The 19,336-nt window shown below is 34.9% G+C and overlaps 1 protein-coding gene across 6 annotated transcripts in view; it reads left to right on the top strand.

Annotated features, from left to right (window-relative positions):
• Window positions 1–19,336, top strand: part of LOC131078095 (DNA polymerase zeta catalytic subunit) — a 143,279-nt gene that overhangs the window by 93,522 nt on the left and 30,421 nt on the right. For all 6 annotated transcript variants that reach the window (XM_058015745.2, XM_058015747.2, XM_058015746.2 and 3 more), the window contains 3 exons: window positions 1,529–2,120; window positions 14,991–15,137; window positions 16,368–16,643. In XM_058015745.2, coding sequence (XP_057871728.2) covers window positions 1,529–2,120; window positions 14,991–15,137; window positions 16,368–16,643 — 1,015 coding nt within the window. The remainder of the gene's footprint in view (window positions 1–1,528; window positions 2,121–14,990; window positions 15,138–16,367; window positions 16,644–19,336) is intronic.

The following is a 19,336-nucleotide window of genomic DNA, read 5'->3' as shown; positions in this document are numbered from 1 at the left end:
CAATTATGCCTCAAAAGTCTACAAACTTGGTCAAGCTAAGGAGAAAAATAGAGGAAATATGAATTTCACTCTGGACCCTTTGGAAGGGTCAGGAGTGAAATTCACCTTAGGCCATGATCCTGACTTCATTTTTTCGCATTTCTTCATTCAAACAAGTGCTTTTGCCTTCATTCAAGCCTAGGAATGCATTAGTTCTAGGTTTTGGTCAAAGTAGAATGTCTTATGGAGAATTTCGCTCTGGACCCTTTGGAAGGGTCAGGAGCGAAATTTGACATTTTGGACTCTCTGTCAAGATCATTTTATGGAATATAACATTTAAGTATAAGAAAGATTTCTTATACTTTAAGTTATATTCCATATATACTTTCAGGATGTTTGAGAGTGGTTTCAGACCTCCAGGAGTTATATTGTAAAATCTAGTTTTTGGAGGATTCTTTAGTTTTCCAGACTTAGTCAAATTTCAGGATCAGGACATTCCAGACTTAGCCAAATTTCAGGATCAGGGCATTCCAGACAGCCAAATTTTAGGGCATTTGAAGATCAGGATGACATTCCAGACTTCATCACTCACCAACTTGACCTAGCTCTTACCTTCAAGAATGATACCCACTCACAAAGCAAGACACAATTAGCAACAAGAGCAAAACCAGGCCCTAAAGAAGACTCTCAAAGAAACCCTAACCTGGAGCACCTACTGACTCCCCTGGCTCAAGCAAAGCCTACCATCCTATTGATCCCCTGGCGACACTCAAAATGCAAAGGCTAACAGACAAACCCTAAACACCTAGAAAGCAAACCCCAGAAAGCAAAAAAAAGTAGGGGTCCCCATTTGCAATGGGGCGATGTGTGAATACGTCACAACAGCGCCCTAGCATAATAATTTTCTGGTTCCCTCCTCAGTTTGGGTTAGAGAAGTAACAGGGATAAGACCTTGATATATAGGGTTTTTGAATTGTATTATTAAGAAGTAAATGCCTACTAATCCAAACATTTAAACTAAGATGTTATAATATTTAATGATGCATTTAATAATATATTTTAATTGTTGATAAACAGCCTGCCTCCAAGTATGGGACATTACAATTTATACCAAATGGCCCATGCATTCAACAATCTGAACTGTATATCTCTAGTAAATTTCACATCCCAGACAGTTTGCCAACCGCATTAGAAACAACATATAACCAAATAGCCTCATATTAATGAGTAACAAGTGCCAATGTTAATACTGCTATGGATAGTTTAATTTGGGTTCTTAAATGAACGTTGTGGTGCATCTGTGTTTTCATTATGATTATTCTCAAATATATATTGCATGCACATGGCTACGAAATTAGGATCTTCAATTTCTTGATCTGAGTGCTGTTTTTTAACATGAAGACAACTTTTGGTCTTTAAGTTGCACTGTTTACATTTTAATCAAAATCTCATTCTGTATGATAGTCAAAGATATGCATGGTAGATTCACATATAACTGTATTCTGGTCCAAGATTGCCACTGATTCTTTCATTGTGGTTTATAATGCAGAAATATCAATGGAATATTGGGTTGTGAGATATTTGCTGTGAAAGATGAGAAGACATTGTTTTATTTGTTCATACAGCTAGTTCGATTGTATGATCCAGATATTCTAATGGGCTGGGAAGTACAAGGGGGATCAGTTGGATTTTTAGCTGAGAGGGCAGCATATGTTGGAATAGGTCTTTTGAAGAAGATTTCTCGGACACCATTGTCTGAATCTAAGCTAGAGAAATTGCATTCAGATGTTAGAAGGGATGACTTAAAAGAATCAGTCCTTGAGGAATTTCCTGCTGAGGCTTCAGATTTGCATGAGACAATAATTGAGGATGAATGGGGCCGAACTCATGGAAGTGGCATACACGTTAGTGGAAGAATAGTTCTCAACCTTTGGCGAATTATGCGTGGGGAGCTGAATCTTAGAGTCTACTCTCTTGAATCTGTTACTGAGGCAGTATTGAGAAGAAAAATTCCCAATATTCCATGGTCCACACTAAAAAGCTGGTTTGCAAGTGGACCTGGTAGAGGAAGATTTCGATGTATTGAGTACATCATTGATAGGGCACAATTGAGTTTGGCAATAATGGATCAGATGGATATGGTAAATTCTGGAAAACATTTATAGCTATGTCATTATATTCTCTACTTTGTTTTTCTTTATATTTGTTTCAATGAACCAATGCAGGGCAAGTATTTACTGATGTCTTTGGATATTGAGTTGTGGGTGGATCTTTTTAAGGATTAGTGAAATATTTTTTTTATTTGAATTTTAATCTGATTCTTGAAGTTGCACAAATATCCATTTCTTATCAGATGAGGTGAACCAAGACCAAGATTGAAATATTTTATAACCTTAGGATCAAAAATTTAATTTTCAGTTTTTGTTTGAACACTAGATTTTCTTGTCACAGGCCTTTGTCTTAAGGAAACAAAACTTTATCTAAGTTGTGTCAATGAAGCAATGGGAATTCTGTTGGAAATGAGGTATTAAATTTTTTAAATATATGCAAAAGTTAACATACAGATAAAATTATTTGAAGGAGCAATTTTTTTTGTTTGAACCCTAGATATTGTTGTTATAGGCATTTGTCTTAAGGAGACAAAAATTTATCTAAGTTGTCTCAATGAATCAGTGGGAATTCTGTTGGAAATGGGGTATTTAATTTTTTAAATATATGTAGAAGTTAACTTACAGATAAAATTATTAGGAGCAATTTTTTTGTTTGAACCCTAGATAATCTTGTTATAGGCCTTTGTTTTGAGGAGCAAATCACCAAGGAAAAATATAGATATAACAACTGAAATGAAATCAAAACAAACTATAGTTTTTTTCAGTCCCAGACAATGTTTCATCACAATATTCAACACGACTTCTATATATGTTGTAGTTAAAATTTGATTTCATCTCGATCTATCTATCTATCTATCTATCTATCTATATATATATATATATATATATATGAAGAGCATTGGAAAGGACTATTAATTAAGATTGGAATGTACTGTTTATTTTTGGCAGTCCCAGTGTTCTTGCCATATTGATATATACATGTGTGTGTATATATATATATATATATATATATATATATATATATATATATATATATATATATATATATATATATATATATATATATATATATAGATATATATATATATATATATATTTGTATACATACATACATGCATATATATATATGTATGTATGTATATCTATACATCTATATATACATATACATAGATATATACTAAGTCACAGGATAAGGCGATTTTCATGGATGAGGTTCGAATTTAATCGAATTTCAAACTTCTATTAAAAAAATCGAATTCAATCGAATTTCCTCTATAAAGCATTGCTATCCACCTCTAAACACAACTCAGCTGGTCAGGGGTATTCTTTGTATATGCTTTGTATCTATTGGGTCATGGGTGTTTGCAACTGCTGGGTTGCCCTCGGATTTTCTCCAACAAGGGTCGCTATTTTGATAATTTATTAGAAGTATACATATATTTAAAAGTAAACAAAATTATAGAAGGCGAATTTTATCCGAATTTTTTTCGAATTTTTCCCTTGTCGAATTTCATCTGAATTTCATGGCTGTCGAATTCAAATTCGAATTCGAACCTTGTGACTTAGGATATATATATATATGTATGTATGTATGCATGTATGTATATATATTATATATATCTATGTATATGTATATACATATCTATGTATACTAACATACATACATATATACATACATACATACATGCATACATGCATATATATATATGGTTTGCAAGCTTTGCGAGTACTCTTTGTGTTGTTGAGTACTCTATTTTTTTCGCTAGGCAAGTTTTTACAAGTTTAACTCGTGTTTTTAAACATAGGAAAAACACGGGTAAAAATGCAGACGCAAGTAAAACACTAGTTAAATTGTGTTTTTCACACGTTTTTTTGCCATAAAACGATGCGTTTTCTCTTTCAAGGTATCGATTTTTAATATAGTACACTTTGTAATTGAATTTTGCAAAAAAGTATGTTTCTTTAGGAAATTTTAATTTTTAGTACTTTCTAAGTTGCCAAGTTTTTGTGAAGTATTTGCTGAGCTTTTGCTGAATCAAAAGTTTTGGTCTTGCCGAGTACTCTCTGAGTCATAGTGTGTGAAATATATATATATATATATATATATATATATATATATATATATATATATATATACATAGTGTGTGAAATATATATATATACTTATAGGTTACCGGGTTCGGCCCCCTAGCCCCTTGGTCCGGTCCAATCCGGGTCCAGGGTTCTAGTCAGGTCCGGCTATGGTTCGGACAAGGTCCATTTTCCACAGGCTGGGTTCGAGCCATAACAGACCTGGGCGGATCCAGGTTGAACCCAGGCGGCAGGCCGACCGACCCCAAACAAGTTATTTTTAGCAAAATTTAATATTTTTTTGAAATCTGCCAGTTAAAAACTGAAAATTAAACCTTAAAAGTGACTTTTAAAACATAAACTTGGCTCATTTCTCCTCATTTGTGTTGCAAACAAAAGTTTTTTGCTAGCAGGTTGAAGAAAGGGTGAACGAAGTTTGGCTTCCAAAATCAAATAGGAGTTGAAGACTGATTTTTGAAGCTTCAACAAGTGTTGCAGCATCATTTCCACACATTTGCAAGCTCCCATTGGCACCAAGAGGTAGGTTTTTGAACATTTTTATCAACTATATTTGTTTCACAAATTGTCAAACATGAAACATTAATTGTTTTTCATTATTTTATTTTTGTTTTTTATTTTTTTATTTTGAATATGTTCATATTATTTCTTGCCATAGGAATTAGAATGGCATCTACCTCTTCCTCCATTGGCACAAATGAACAACCAAAACAAAGAAATGATCCAAATTCTCCCCTATGGAAGTATGTTGACATTATAAGACCACTTCCAGGAGGTAGGGGATTTCGTTGGATATGCCAAGGATGTGGTATAGAATGTAATAGTTCATATTATCGGGTGGTAGGCCATTTGTGTGGAATACTAGGAAGAGGCATCAAAAAATGCCCTGGAAAAGATGGGATACCTATACCAGATGAGACAGTGGTGAAATATATTAGGGAGCATGAGGCAGCAAGAGAGAGAGAAACCCGCAGATTGAATCAAACCGCACCAAAGAAAACAAAGGGAATGCAAGCCCCATCTAATCCCCATGTTGTAGTACAAAACCACCCCTTCTTTTCCGCAGCTGAACCTCAAAGAAGCACCCTTGACACACAAAAGAACAAAAGGGCCTTTAGAAACCGCATTTCAAAATGAGAGTCGAGACATTGCTGACCAAGATGTAGCAAGGTGCATATATGCAAATGGGTTGGCTTTCAATGTTATTTGCTCCCCATAGTGGAAGCAAATGTTGAAAAGTGTTAATGAAGCTCCAAGAGGGTATAAGGGCCCAGGTTATGAGAAGGTACGTGGAACCTTATTGGAAAAAGAGGTGAAGGGGGTTGAAGATGCATTGAAACCCATAAGGGATTCATGGGCTGAGACAGGTGTATCAATTGTTTCAGATGGGTGGAAAGATTCTAAAAATCATCCCTTGATCAATGTCATAGCGGTGTTCCCTAAAGGGGCAATGTTTTTGAAAGCTGTGGATTGTGAGGGCCAAGTAAAATATGGCCAATTTATTGCAGATATTCTCATCTCCGCCCTTGAGTCAGTGGGACCCCGCAATGTTGTCCAAGTCTTAACGGACAATGCAAAAAATTGTAGAGCTGCTGGTTTGTTGGTTGAGGAACGCTATGATCACATCTTTTGGACACCTTGTGCAGTCCATTCACTCAATCTTATGCTACAAAGGATTGGGAATAAAATAAAATGGATTAGAGATGTGTATGTAGAGGCTGAGGACATCCAGATGTTCATCACAAACCACCACATGTCTCAAGGGATTTTTAGATCTTTTTTGAATTTGGAGCTATTGAAGGTAAGTGAAATAGTAATTTAATTTTACATTTTCTAATTTTTTTAATTTTCAATGTTCATAATATCATTGTGTAAGCTATATTATGTATTCTTCTTTAAAGTTTGGCTTTATTTTTTAATCATTTTGGCATTAATTTGTGTTATAGGTTGCTGAGACCCATTTTGCATCAAACACAATCGTCTTGAGACGACTTGTGAAAGTTAGAGTGGCACTATGCAAGATGGTGATCAACACCAATTGAACTATATGGAAGCAGAGTAGCAGTGAGAGGGTAGCAAAAATTAGGGACCGAATATTGGATGAGAAATGGTGGGATCTTGTGACATATCTCCTTAGTATCGCTGGGCCCATTATGAGCATGATTCGCTATATCGACATGGGTAGGCCTTGCATTGGTGAGATTTATGATGGCATTGACTCAATGCTTGAAAAAATGAAGTGCACTATAAATGCAAGAGAGAAAGACCCCAATGAGAAATTCTTCAAAGAAGTGGAAGCAATTGTTGTAGAAAGGTGGAATAAGATGACCACTCCTTTGCATCTTCTTGCCTATCCCTTGACACCAAAGTACTATAGCAATCAATTTCTTGATAAACCAGGAAGGATTTCACCATGGAGAGATCTAGAAATTAGAAGTATCTGATGGGTACAAGGTAGCATTCCTTAGACTATATCTTGATGATGATTTGCGAGATATTGTTACAAATGAGTTCATAGAATTTGCAAATGGGAATGGTGTAAGTGTTGATGCTCTTCGTCATAGATCCAAGAAGGATGCTCATAGTTGGTGGTACTTCCATGGCGCATGCTTCCAACACCTACAACCCCTTGCTGTCAAAGTTTTATCACAAGGAAGTTTAATTAATTAAAATTCATCACAAGTTTATTTATAGTTACTTTGTCTTCATAGGTTGCTAGTAAATTTTAATTTTAATTTTATAAATGTGTAACTTTAATTATTTACTTTGTCTTCATAGGTTGCTAGTTCATCTGTTTCAAAATGAAATTGGAGCACCTACTCTTTCATCCACTCAGTAAAGCGCAATAGGTTGCTATCAAAAAGAGCGGAGAATTTTGTATCTGTGCATTCCAACCTACATCTTCTTTCACACAAACAACGTGACTACACCCAAGGGGAAACAAAGATGTGGGATATAGAGCGAGAGCATACTCATTTGGATGCTCCCGCTTCTTAGCTTGTTGCATTAACACTTGATGACTCGGATAGCGAGCAAACTTATAGTGCAAGTGCAAGTGGCATTGGCTCATCTAATGTCAATGTCAATGCTGAGGTGGATGAGGACGATGAATTAGAAATTTAGAGAATCCATTTGATGATTAAACTTTAAGTTTAAATTGTTGAAAGTTGAAACAATGATACTTGAATATTTTGTCATTTTGATATTAAACTTGATGTATATGATACTATTATCAATTATGGTATGATCATGATGCTATGATTACAAGTTTATGTTTGTTTTGTTGTTTATATCATATATGATGCTATGTGACATGCTAATCTTAATTCATGCTTATAGGCTGCATATCTATATCTATCTATCTATCTATCTATCTATCTATCTATCTATCTATATATAATTTACATGTTTTTGTACTAACGAACCCAAACCCCTTTTCAAAATTTTTCCGTACCGGCATACCGTTTCTTCGAACCCGAACCGGTGCCCGAACACGAACCGGTATATATATAATTGACATCAAAATTGAAGTTTAGACTTTCATATAATTTATCAAATACAATTTCTGATTTCATTTTTCATGACATCAAAATTGAAGTTTAGACTTTCATATAATGTATCAAATACAATTTCTGATTTCATTTTTCAAACCCAATTTTTGACAAACATAACAATATAACAAAAATATTGTACTAAGTACAACTATGTTTCATTTGGGCTCCAGCTAACAATATTGAAAAAGCTTTCTAAATTTGGGCACTTTGTATAACAAGTATTGGCTCATTTGGTGGAATTCCAACCAATCCTGGTTGCTTTCCCTCCCGGTCAATTTGTTGAACAACTATAGAATTTACATCCCAATGTGTGGTTGGAGTCTATTGATACTTAGGAGTCTACTAATGTTTAAGTTTCCAAGGCACTATGAATTGCAATTAGCTTCTTCGATTGCTAGAGGTAAGTCGATTCCTCATGTTTAAGTGGATGAAACTATAGGTGGATTAATTCCTCTTTGCAACAAAGAAATTAGAAACCTAAGAGTAGGTAAATGGCAAGTTGGAGACCCATGTTTGAATCCCCCAAAGTGACATCTATGTGCCTTTGTGGCTTTATGTGGCATATTAGTTGATTATGTTGAATGGGGAGGAGGTCCCCCTTGTGATCCCTTTGGGCTTTGACCAGGCTGAAAATCTCAATTTATAGCATCTTTGGTTGCTGTTTACGGATCAAAAATAATAATTTGAAAGCAAAATTAAACGATTTAAATATAAAATCAAATGCTAAGTTTTTTCAAAAATAGAAAATTAAGTTAAAATATCGAAATTAAAAACATATTAAATAAAGATTCTTACTTGATAGTGGACCACCAATCCTCATTGAGCATTCTTTGTCTCACTGTCTTCCATTCATTTGGCTTTGACTCAGCTCGCTTCTTCCACTCCCACAAATCACCATGCATTGTAGAGCCTCCTTGCACCTCTAACATCCTATTTAGTAGAGTGAAATGGCTAGTATATATAGTCTTACTTATTTTTTCAAGAATTCTTTCTTGGAAAAAGACCGGAATGGTACAAGTGATGTTTGATGGTTACGTACAAACTTTTATGTCTGTAGTTTCAATCATCATTGTTTTCAACTAATCTATCTTCTTGATGTCTTTCAAAGCATTTACCCAACATGGAGTCCAAAAATGTGTTTGTAAGCACTCTTAATTATCAAATTAGCTAATTTACATGCATGAGTTGAATCTATCACAACTCGCTCAAAATTGGAAGGTCCAACCTTCTCTAGCCAAATTGGTAATCAACATCCTTACATTTCCTAGAGCAATCGGCATCTCTAAGAAAGAATGAACCAATAGGACATGTAAAAGTGATATTTATGAGTGGTTGATGTTGAATATTCATCCACCGATCTATGCCATAGAATGACTTTCCATAATCAATGTTTGTCTCATATCCATCAATATGTTCACCTTTGAGTTTGTTGAGGAGCGCGATGTGCAATCTATGTTATTTTGCAGCTACATAAAGGGAATTTTGAAATAAGGATATTGTGTCACATGAAATGGGGTGGCTTGGACAAACAAATTTGGCTGCTGAATCAATGACATCTTTACATTGCTGCAAATTTAACAACCTTGCCATTGTTTTTTTGCCACTTGTGATAGAGAAATTGTCTTCTTCTTTCCTCCATCACAATCATCTTCTCGACTAGCAATTTTTGATACATTGGAGTACTTCTTGAATAGATGGCATGGATGCACATCTAGTTTTTGCCTCATTCTCCCCAACTAACTTTGCCATTTCAATCCTATATTGCAACTATATGTCTGCACAACTACTAACTCTGTTATTCTAGACCGATTATTGCCCAAAATGGTGACAAATTGCATCAAGGGCTTTTTGGGGTTGAAAAGACCTTTTTCAAAACCCTTGAGAGTGGTGAAAGACATGCAAAATGGTTTCTTGCAACAAAATTTATGTTTTTAAAAGAACAAGAATCTTATACTGCTCCTTTCAACTTCATTTTGCCTTTGGTTTACGTTGACATTCACTTATTCATTCTTCATCTCACTCTCATCATTACTGCTCATTTTTACTCGCAAATAAATGTGATAGGCTGCTTTTGAACATCAGTGTTGTGCAATTGACAGCAAAGAGCAAACTGAAGGGAAAAAAAGAGCAAAAACTATTAAACACTCCCTAAGTTTTTTGACCCAAAAAAGGAAAACAAACTAAAATAAAAGCCGTGATGATTGTGGCATACTTTACATTGCAATTAATGAAAATGATCTTCAATGCAGACAGTGTTTGCAAAGCTTTTCCCTCTTTCCATTGCCCTTCTTTCCTCTTTTTTTAATTTTTCTTTTCTCTTCTTAAAGTTGGAAAAAAACTAAAATGACTGGCAAAAAACAATTTTTGAGATGTGGCTTATGTTTTAATGAATTTAGGATTGCACAAGAGGTGTGGGAGGGTTTGTGGCCCTCATGCCCCTTCTAACATTGTAAAAAACAATCGAAGTTTTTTTGAAATAAACAACAGCAGTTATTTTTGGCCATGGAGGATTCCTTAACGTCCTTAAGATGGTTCAGAGATGTAGTATCCCCTGCTGTTATATGATTGAGAGTGTAGGGAATATTAACAAACAATTGTCTGGTAACCTGCTGTTCTAGTTTTCAGACTGAATAACTTGCATGTTATGCAGTTTTAGACAGCTAGTATAACTCTGCGCGTTATGCAACTTTCCTTGGTTTTGCTAAATCTGATCTCTAATTGCTGACTTGGACCTCAAGGAATATTGTCAAATAGTTGTCATGAAACCTCTATCTTGCTGTCTTTTGTTTTCGGATTGTTTTTGCTTACTTGGAATGGTTTCAAATGAAGTTTAAATGCTTGCAATTGATTACTAAAACTTCTAGGCCAAGAGCTAAAATGCAAATGCAATCCTATTTGTCTTTTGAATGCACACATATGACTTCTACATGTAAAATGTGCACCTACAGTCAATGGACATTTTAACAGCTTCTCATGCATCTTAAGATAACCAATATGCAACAATTAAGCATTTTGACAAACAAATGGCATGCAACATGGTACTACCTTCATTTTATGCTAAACGTATATGATGTTTGCAACTATCCAATATTCAATGCTAAGACTTATGGCTCATAATCTAAATGCCCTCACAAGTCTGATAAAATGTGCATCTACAGCAACAACTAGCAGATCGATATGACAATAAAAATAAACAATAAAGAACCTGATGTACAAATCGATATGCTCTGTAACAATGCTGCAACCCTTGATGCTGATGAAACTTCATAATTTTTATGAAATTCTGCCGTCTATGTATGTCATCCTTGCTTTAGTATATCAGTCCTCAGAATTAATTAATTGCAGCTTTGAGACATCTCCAACTTACTCCAAAAATGACCTCCAATATTCACAAATTTGACTACTGGTTACAGCCAACTCAAAAGCAACCCTCAAAAGATCTTTCACCACCTCAGGTAGCTGTCACCATAGTTGGACTACTTGCGACTCGGCTCGACTCACCAAGCCCTTGGGAAAAAAACTCGGGAAAAACTCAAGAAAAACTCGACAACTTAAAAACATGCTTAAATTTAATAAAAAATGCATTTTTTTTGCAAAATTTAATGAGAAGATGCATCCAATAGTCAATAAATGATAACACCAAAGAAACAAGCTGATTCTAGATATATTTAAATGCAAAGTGTCTACAAAATCGCATCCTCATGAGGAATGCTGATGGCTGGAAGCCTGGAAGTAAAATAGTAAATAGTTTTTGTAAAACCGAAAGTAAATACATCATTACAAATTACAATTACTTCTTCTTCTTCCCAGCTCTAGCAAAAACTAGGGGAGAGGTAAAACTAAAGGGTCTAGTCCTAGAAGTCTGCAGTGGGTGTGACTCTGCCTCCTTGCTCGGTATGGCTGGCTCATCCTCCATCCTGGATGAAGCTATGTCTCCACCTGCTTGTGGCATTGACAATGACTCCTCATCCTCATCCTTTTCCTCCTCAATGTCATCCAGCAAGAAACCAAATCCACCCCCCTCCTCCTCCATAGCCTGCCTCTCCAAATCAGTGATATCATCCTCGGAAAACAATAGAGGCAGCTCTTGTGATGTCCATTCACTGTAAGGATCTATATCATCCAAGTCAAGTGGACCACCTGCTACTTCCTCCACCTTCTTTACGCGCAATCGAATATTATATTGCACAAAGACAAGGTCATTGAGGCGTTTTTGAGCTAACTTGCTCCTCTTCTTCGTGTCGATGGCTTCAAACAAGCTCTAATTGCGCTCACAACTGGATGAACTACAAGGTTGGCATAAGATTCTGAGGGCAAATTTTTTGAGATTTGGCGTATTTCCACCCCAACTTTGCCACCAAGCATCTGCAAATTAAAATTAGGTTGAGAGTAGCACCCCTCGCCGGGGTTTGAGGGTGAGAAAAAGAGGGGTAGAGAGATAGGTCTAGATCTTGGGGGAGAGAGGAGAGAGTGAGATGGAGTGTGGTAGAGAGGAGGATAGAGGAAGAGTGATAGGGAGATAGATAGGTCTAAAATTCGAGGCAGATAAAGTGAGTGAGATAGAGAGAGCGAGAGAATGTTGATAGGAGCATAATGATTATTGAAATTTGACTGTCTTAAAATTTAAAAGATCTTCTAAAACCTAGAATTTGCATTATAACTCCTAGAGATTTGAAACCACTCTCAAACATCCTACCAATATATACATGAAATATAACTTAAAGTATAAGAACTTATACTTAAATGTTATATTTCATGTATAAATTCTAATGAAGAGAATGAAACTGACCTGAAAAACAAAAAAAGGATAATTTTTTGACATGTTTGGGCCTCTTTTTTTAGTCTAGATGAATTTTTTATAGAAACTCGCCGATTTTTTTGCAAAAACTCAGCGAGTTTTTTAAACTTGCCGAGTACTCTGTGAGTGTTCCATCTATGGCTATCACAATGAAGATACTACGTTCTCCAATGCCCTAATTTGCAAAAATGCAAAAACCCTTGGGTTTGTCTTCTCCAAATGCCAAGAAATCATAAATGTCGAGTTATCAATTGCTCATAGAATGAATGAAATCCTTTTTCAAATGCCTTTATATAATATATAATTTGTATTTGGCTTCATGTCATTTAATTTCACTTTAATTTCATTTACTTTTCCCTCCATTTGGTGCACAATATAAATTATACTTTATTAACACTTATATCTCCCTTTAAATAACACTTTATCACTTATAATAAAGTATACTTTAAAAGCATTTAATATATCATCTCTTAAAGTGGGCCCCCAATATAACTTAAATGCACTTTAAATAATTGACTTCATAATTCATTAAATAACCTCCTCATAAAAAAGTGAATTAGATATTTAAATGATGTGCATTTTAAATTAATTAATTAATTAATTATTATTATTAAAGTACAACTTTAATAATAATAAAAATGCCATAACTACCACAATAATGCATATAATTCAATTTCGGCTGCTCTAGGAGGTAACCCACTGCATCCATTGTGTATCCAACCACCTTAGAGTCCCTCGCTAACATCCAGTGACTTACTATAAATAGTAAGTATATGAAACTAAGCCCAAACGAAGTCCAATCTGAGCCAAACGAAGACCAAACTGGAACAAACCAAATTTTGGAGAAGACAAGAACTTCCATCAACCAAGCCTCTGCCTCAGAAGACCCTCTATCCACAATTATTAGCCTACGAGGATCTGAATGATAGGCTAATCACTCAAGAATAAAAATGAGCTAAAACGGGGACATTACAAGAGATGTCTTTGGCTTTCCCCATGACGATGGCCAAATGTCCTAATGGTGTTCCCCTAAGTCACCGCATTCGGAGAATTTCATCCATGGGATTCAAAATTCAACGAATTTTTTAAAAACCCAAAAAATTCCTTAAATTCGTACGATAAATGGGTAAGGGTTTTTTAATAAAAAATGTATTTAAAAAATGTGAGCTTTCTACACTTGTTTGCTGGAATCTATTCACAGACTTCCTGTGAAGCTATAGGCGTGAGTAGAGGTGACGCCGTGCATGTCCAACACGACCAAACAACACCTTGCAAATCTGAAGAGAGGCGATGCTCGATGCCCAACGCCCTGCAAGTCCGACACAAAAAGCCTAACATTTTGCAAGTTTCACATAACCCAGCGATGCCACTAGTCTTGCATGAACATTATTGTAGTTTTCATTTAGGTTTTTATTTTCATTTAAAAATACTTTTTCCTTTATGTTTTATTGGCTGTCAAAACTTATTTTTAATTTAAATATTGACTTTGTCAATAAAAGTTTAAATATTATATTATTTATGTTAACTTCTATAAAAAGTAATATTTAATTATAATAAATTTAAATTTAACATCTTTTCTCTTCAAAAAAGTAATAGTTAAACTAATTTAATAGTTTATTGGATATATTATTTATATATAAAAAATTTATATAAGGTGAATTTAATGTCGAATTGTTTTTCTGAATTTTTCACCCCCGTCGAACTTCATCCGAATTTTATGGTTGCCGAACTCGAATTTGAATTTGAATGCAGTGACTTAGGTGTTCCCCTTGTTTGAATGGCATATTGGGGATGTTCCACAAATTTTCTGCAGATTGTGGATGGCTAGGGAATGTTCCTTGGTGTCTAGACGTACTAGAAATGCTTGTGGGGATGGGGATAGGGGTTTTAGAGGGGTAGCATCCCCATGTAACATAGTCAATGACAAAAACATTGATTTCTAGTTCCACATATATTAGAAATTGCATATTTTTGAAGGAGAAAGGTGGGATATACTTTTTATGTATATTTTTTTAATTTTGCTAGACTTTTGATCCTTATGAAAACATTTTGATAAAGAGATTGCTAATGATATTAAAATCTTTTAAAGTGAAAGAAACCGTCTATATTCTAAGCTTCTTTTGATCGTTATCAATCAAGTTAGTATATTCTTGAAACTATTCCTTAATGTTCATTTGAATATTCTCAACTTCTCACAATATATGATGATTAAAGCTAGTGAACTTGGATACATGTGCGGGTACTTTAATCAGTTGTTTGTTGTAAATTAGAGATGGCTTCTCCTTAATGAAACTGTATTCCACTCTACAACACTCAGCTTTCCATTGTTTCTTCCAGTGTGTCTCATTTTGTCTTGTGGTAATGCAGAAGAACTCTCTTTCCATGCCCCATCTTTACCAGTGGAAAGAGACTATTTTTTTGGTCTGCTTGTAAAACTAAAATTATACATTGTTCTGACAGATAAATCGGACTTCAGAGCTTGCACGTGTATTTGGCATTGAATTTTTTTCTGTGCTTTCACGGGGATCACAGTATCGAGTTGAATCAATGATGCTGCGATTGGCACATACTCAAAATTTCCTTGTTGTGTCCCCAAGCAAACAGCAGGTTTTTCCTTTGTTACTTTTCTTTTGATAGTTCAAAGCTTTTTGAAACAAATTCAATGTATTTCCATAGTCAAGTCAAAATCTCTTTGGAATACTTGAAACTTGTTGATTTTTTTGACATACTAGTCTTGACATGTTCATTTTCTTAGTACAATAATAGTCATTATGATAGTTATTGGTAATTTGATGTTTTTTCCGTTATTTACTCAGAAATAATGCAGTCTGACTGAAGACTTTACTTGATATGAATTGACATAACACAGAATGCAGTTTTCACTAATTCTATAGAATACTGTAACTTTGATCTCAATTTTGTTGCAAAAATGGTCAAATGAATGTGAGATCACCATGCAAAATTGTTTTATAGAGTATGCAAATATCTAAAATAGTGTCAGAAGGTGACAAGAAGTTAAGGAGGTCATATGGTAGATCATTAATGTCCTGCCAAAAACATTGTTTGGAAAATATAATCATGTTGCTAAACATTGTCTTGGATCATAACTATCATTGTTTGGAAAATATTATCATGTTGCTAAACATTGTCTTGGATCATAACTCTCAGATTTGATAGTTAACTCTGACCCTGGGGTGTAACATTCTAAATAGATCCTCGTACTTGCTGAGTAACGGATGGCCAATAATTGTTTTAAAATCTGCTTGTATTATTGGTTTTTGATCTCTGAGTGGTTTTCATCAAGAATTCCATTGAATTATGAAAAAGCTGCATTATTTATCTAATCATTTTGGATCTGGGAAGTTGATAATTGCATTCTCTAACTGTAGCCTATATTTACTTAAAGTAGTATAAAAAGTAATCACCTAGTTTGTATTCGCTATATTAGGCTTTTATTCTATAAATTATATTTGGTATACACTAAATTATCACAAATAAAATTGTAAAATAAGCCTTTTTTGTTGTGACCCTTCATCCATCCAAATCCTAGAACCTCTTTTGCAAATTCACGTTTGAGCAAATTCTGTTTCTTTCATAAACCTTATTTTAATTTAGTTTGACTTGAGGCCCGTCCCTCACAGAGTTTTGCTTTGCTGTGTTAGTGAAAGTCTTGAATGCTTTTTTTACCTACTTATTGCCCCATTCTCTTCTGCTTCAAACTATTGTCCAGATCTTTGCAATTACAGTGCCAATTTATTTATACTGCATTTTGTTTCTAATTAAGGTACCATTTTTTTTGTGCAACTTCTATTTCTAATCTCCAATTTAACATTACAGGTTGCTTCACAACCAGCTATGGAATGTCTTCCACTTGTTATGGAACCAGAGTCAAAGTTTTACACCGATCCAGTGGTTGTTTTGGACTTTCAATCTCTTTATCCATCTATGATAATAGCTTATAATCTCTGTTACTCTACTTGCTTGGGAAAGCTTGCTCCAGGAAAGACACAGATATTGGGTGTTACTTCGTATACTCCTGACACTAATGTTTTGTCTGAAATGGAGGATCACTTATTTATCACTCCTAATGGTGTCATGTATGTGCCACCAGAGGTATGTTAAAGCAAATAATCACAATTCTGTGGAAATGAGTAGATCATGCTGAGCTTTCCTGGTAACAATTTAATGCTAATGGAATTTGTGCACTAATTCGAACCACAAATAGTCACTGTTTTTTCTTTTCATTCATTGTAGTGTCCTTAATTTCTTCTTATTTTTTTTTAAAAGTAACTATGACCAATCATATAGCTATTCATTGATTGTTTAAGTGAGGTTACTAGACAAGTACCATACAAAGATAACTTGAAACTTCTCATTTGTCTGCTTTCACCGCTTGGTAATCTACTCAAAGGAAAAAGCCATTATTTCTTAGAATAGTGAATGTATGCTTTTTTATTTAAAATACATACAGCTGCAATTGGTTAGAAGTGGAGCTGTTGGATAATTCCCTTCCCATGCCCAGATACGCTATATACTTGATATCACATATGGATATGATTCACCCATATATGACACAAAAAAGTAGCTGGACTTAGTCAAATGCAAGCCTACATCTTGGCCATATCTGTTACATTTGAATATGGTGTCATGCCATCTGGAGCAGTATCTTGTGTATAGTTCTTAAAAAACATACAAAAACTACAAAAAAATAAAATAAATGAAACATTAGAAAAAAAGTTCTACACAATTAAAATTCGAATCACTAAAAATAGAAATGTAACATAGAAAAAGGTATAAATCAAAATATAAAAAGCACACAATGCATTACATATCAGTAGCCAGATTGAATGAAAAACAAATCTTAAGGATGATTGAACATGGAAGCAGATCAACTTCAAAGTAGTGATATTTACATCAACATGGAAGCCAATTGAACCTGGATATGATGACTTGTACAATTATGCAGTATAGCATTACTTTATAACACCTGAAATACATATGCTTCCCGTTGATGGGTGTTTTTTGACCACACCAACATAGAATAAAGTGCCGAAGGACACTCTATCCTCTTTTGAGCAAAGGTCCCTTGTATGCTAAGATTGTGAAGGTCATAGAGGTGACTCCAAGGTTCCTACTGCGAACATGCTACTTAAGGTTGGATATGAGCTCGTTTGACTTGATGTATGCTGGTAATCCAAGGGGGACTTACATGAGGTGAATCAATCCTTAAGAAAACTTAAACAAATCTGGGTTCCAAGGAAATTTTGTGAATGATTTGGAAGTGAAAAATTCTTTTGAAATGGTCCAATGAAATATTTTGAAAGTAAAAGAGAGTGAGGTTTGAGAGATTCTATTCTACTCCTAAGGACAATGATGTCGATGGATAGTGCTTTGATGGACAAATTCCAAACAAACCAAGTTCTACGTCGCCAAGATCAACTACAACTCTACAAGGACTGGTGCAATCTTCCTAGGGTTTGTCGAAGAATGAACACCGTCATAACTCTACAAAGGATTTTCATATCGTAATGAACACCATCATAATGAACAATAAACATTTAATGATTGAAGTTAAGCATCCATATAAAGAGGGCTTAGGCTAACTTCAAATTGCAACTTATAATCAATAAGATGCAAAAAGTATGAGCCATGGAAATTCATCAAGCACCATCGCATTCTCCATTAAAATCAAGTACTTCATCTAACAACTTGAAAGCAAATCTAATCAATCCGAGGAAGAGGAAACCATGCAAACTCTCAAAACAACACAAGTAATCACCAAAACTTTAATGACCTACTTTTATTATTTTGATAGTTTCTAGCAACAATTTCACAAAATTCTCCCTTATTACAAATGAAGGGGGCGAATTCCTTTTATAGGCCTCAAAAACGAAATGAGCAACCAAGATTTAAAAGGAATCAATGGCCGAGATTAAACCATGTAAACCTTAATTAGGGTTTGACCAAGAATAACCCTTGTGGCGCAAGGTAGTGGGTCTAGCAATTAATGAGGGAACAATATGCCTGCTAGGCATTTAATAACTCATTGCCCAAAATAGTGTGTCCACTATACCCCTCTCTTGTGGCAAATGCAATGAATTGGGTCATGATTGTTTCGAGCTCGCCCACAGAGACACTTGGTGTAGTCTTGAGTTTGTACTCGATAATGGCCACGTCCTTTTCACACTTGCTGAAAATCTTTTACCATCTTGTCATTGCCTTTTGATTTTTGCGTATGATGCTTGAGAATATGGAAACGTTCTCCAGATCATCTTCCGAGAAAGATTCCATGTAAAAGAATTCCTCCAGCTTATTTCTCAAATTATCTGCTACCATCTCGTCATCGGTCAATCTCCTTGTGAACAATGCTTCGACCATATTGAAGATTCCTTCTTGAATATTCTTAATTGCTTTCCTCAAATGAGTTGACTCTTCATTTGACTTCTCAAAGAATTCCTTCCCGGTGGTCACTGCACAATACCATCGAGGGAAGTCATATACTTCATTTTCCCTTATGACTTCGTTGTCTATCAATGCTTGCCTGAGGATTTCAATCAATGCTTTTAGGCGTGGAATGGTCTTATCCTAGTAAATGTGCATATCTTCCCATGCTTGATCTACATTCTGTATTTGTCAAGAATAACTAGGACGCTCTCATACATATGAGCCAAATCCTCAATGAACTTACATGCGGCAGTGTAAACGTTCTTTACCCACTTCTTGGTGCCTTGGGTGATCTTCCTCATTTCTTCAAGGCCATCAATTGATTCCTTCAGAAGAGTTGTAGGAGAAACAAATGCCTAGTC

The sequence above is a fragment of the Cryptomeria japonica genome, chromosome 9 (assembly GCF_030272615.1).
Source record: "Cryptomeria japonica chromosome 9, Sugi_1.0, whole genome shotgun sequence".
In the NCBI taxonomy this organism is placed as follows: domain Eukaryota; kingdom Viridiplantae; phylum Streptophyta; class Pinopsida; order Cupressales; family Cupressaceae; genus Cryptomeria; species Cryptomeria japonica.
Note: the sequence above shows the minus strand (reverse complement) of the source record. Positions and strands in the feature narration are given on the sequence as shown.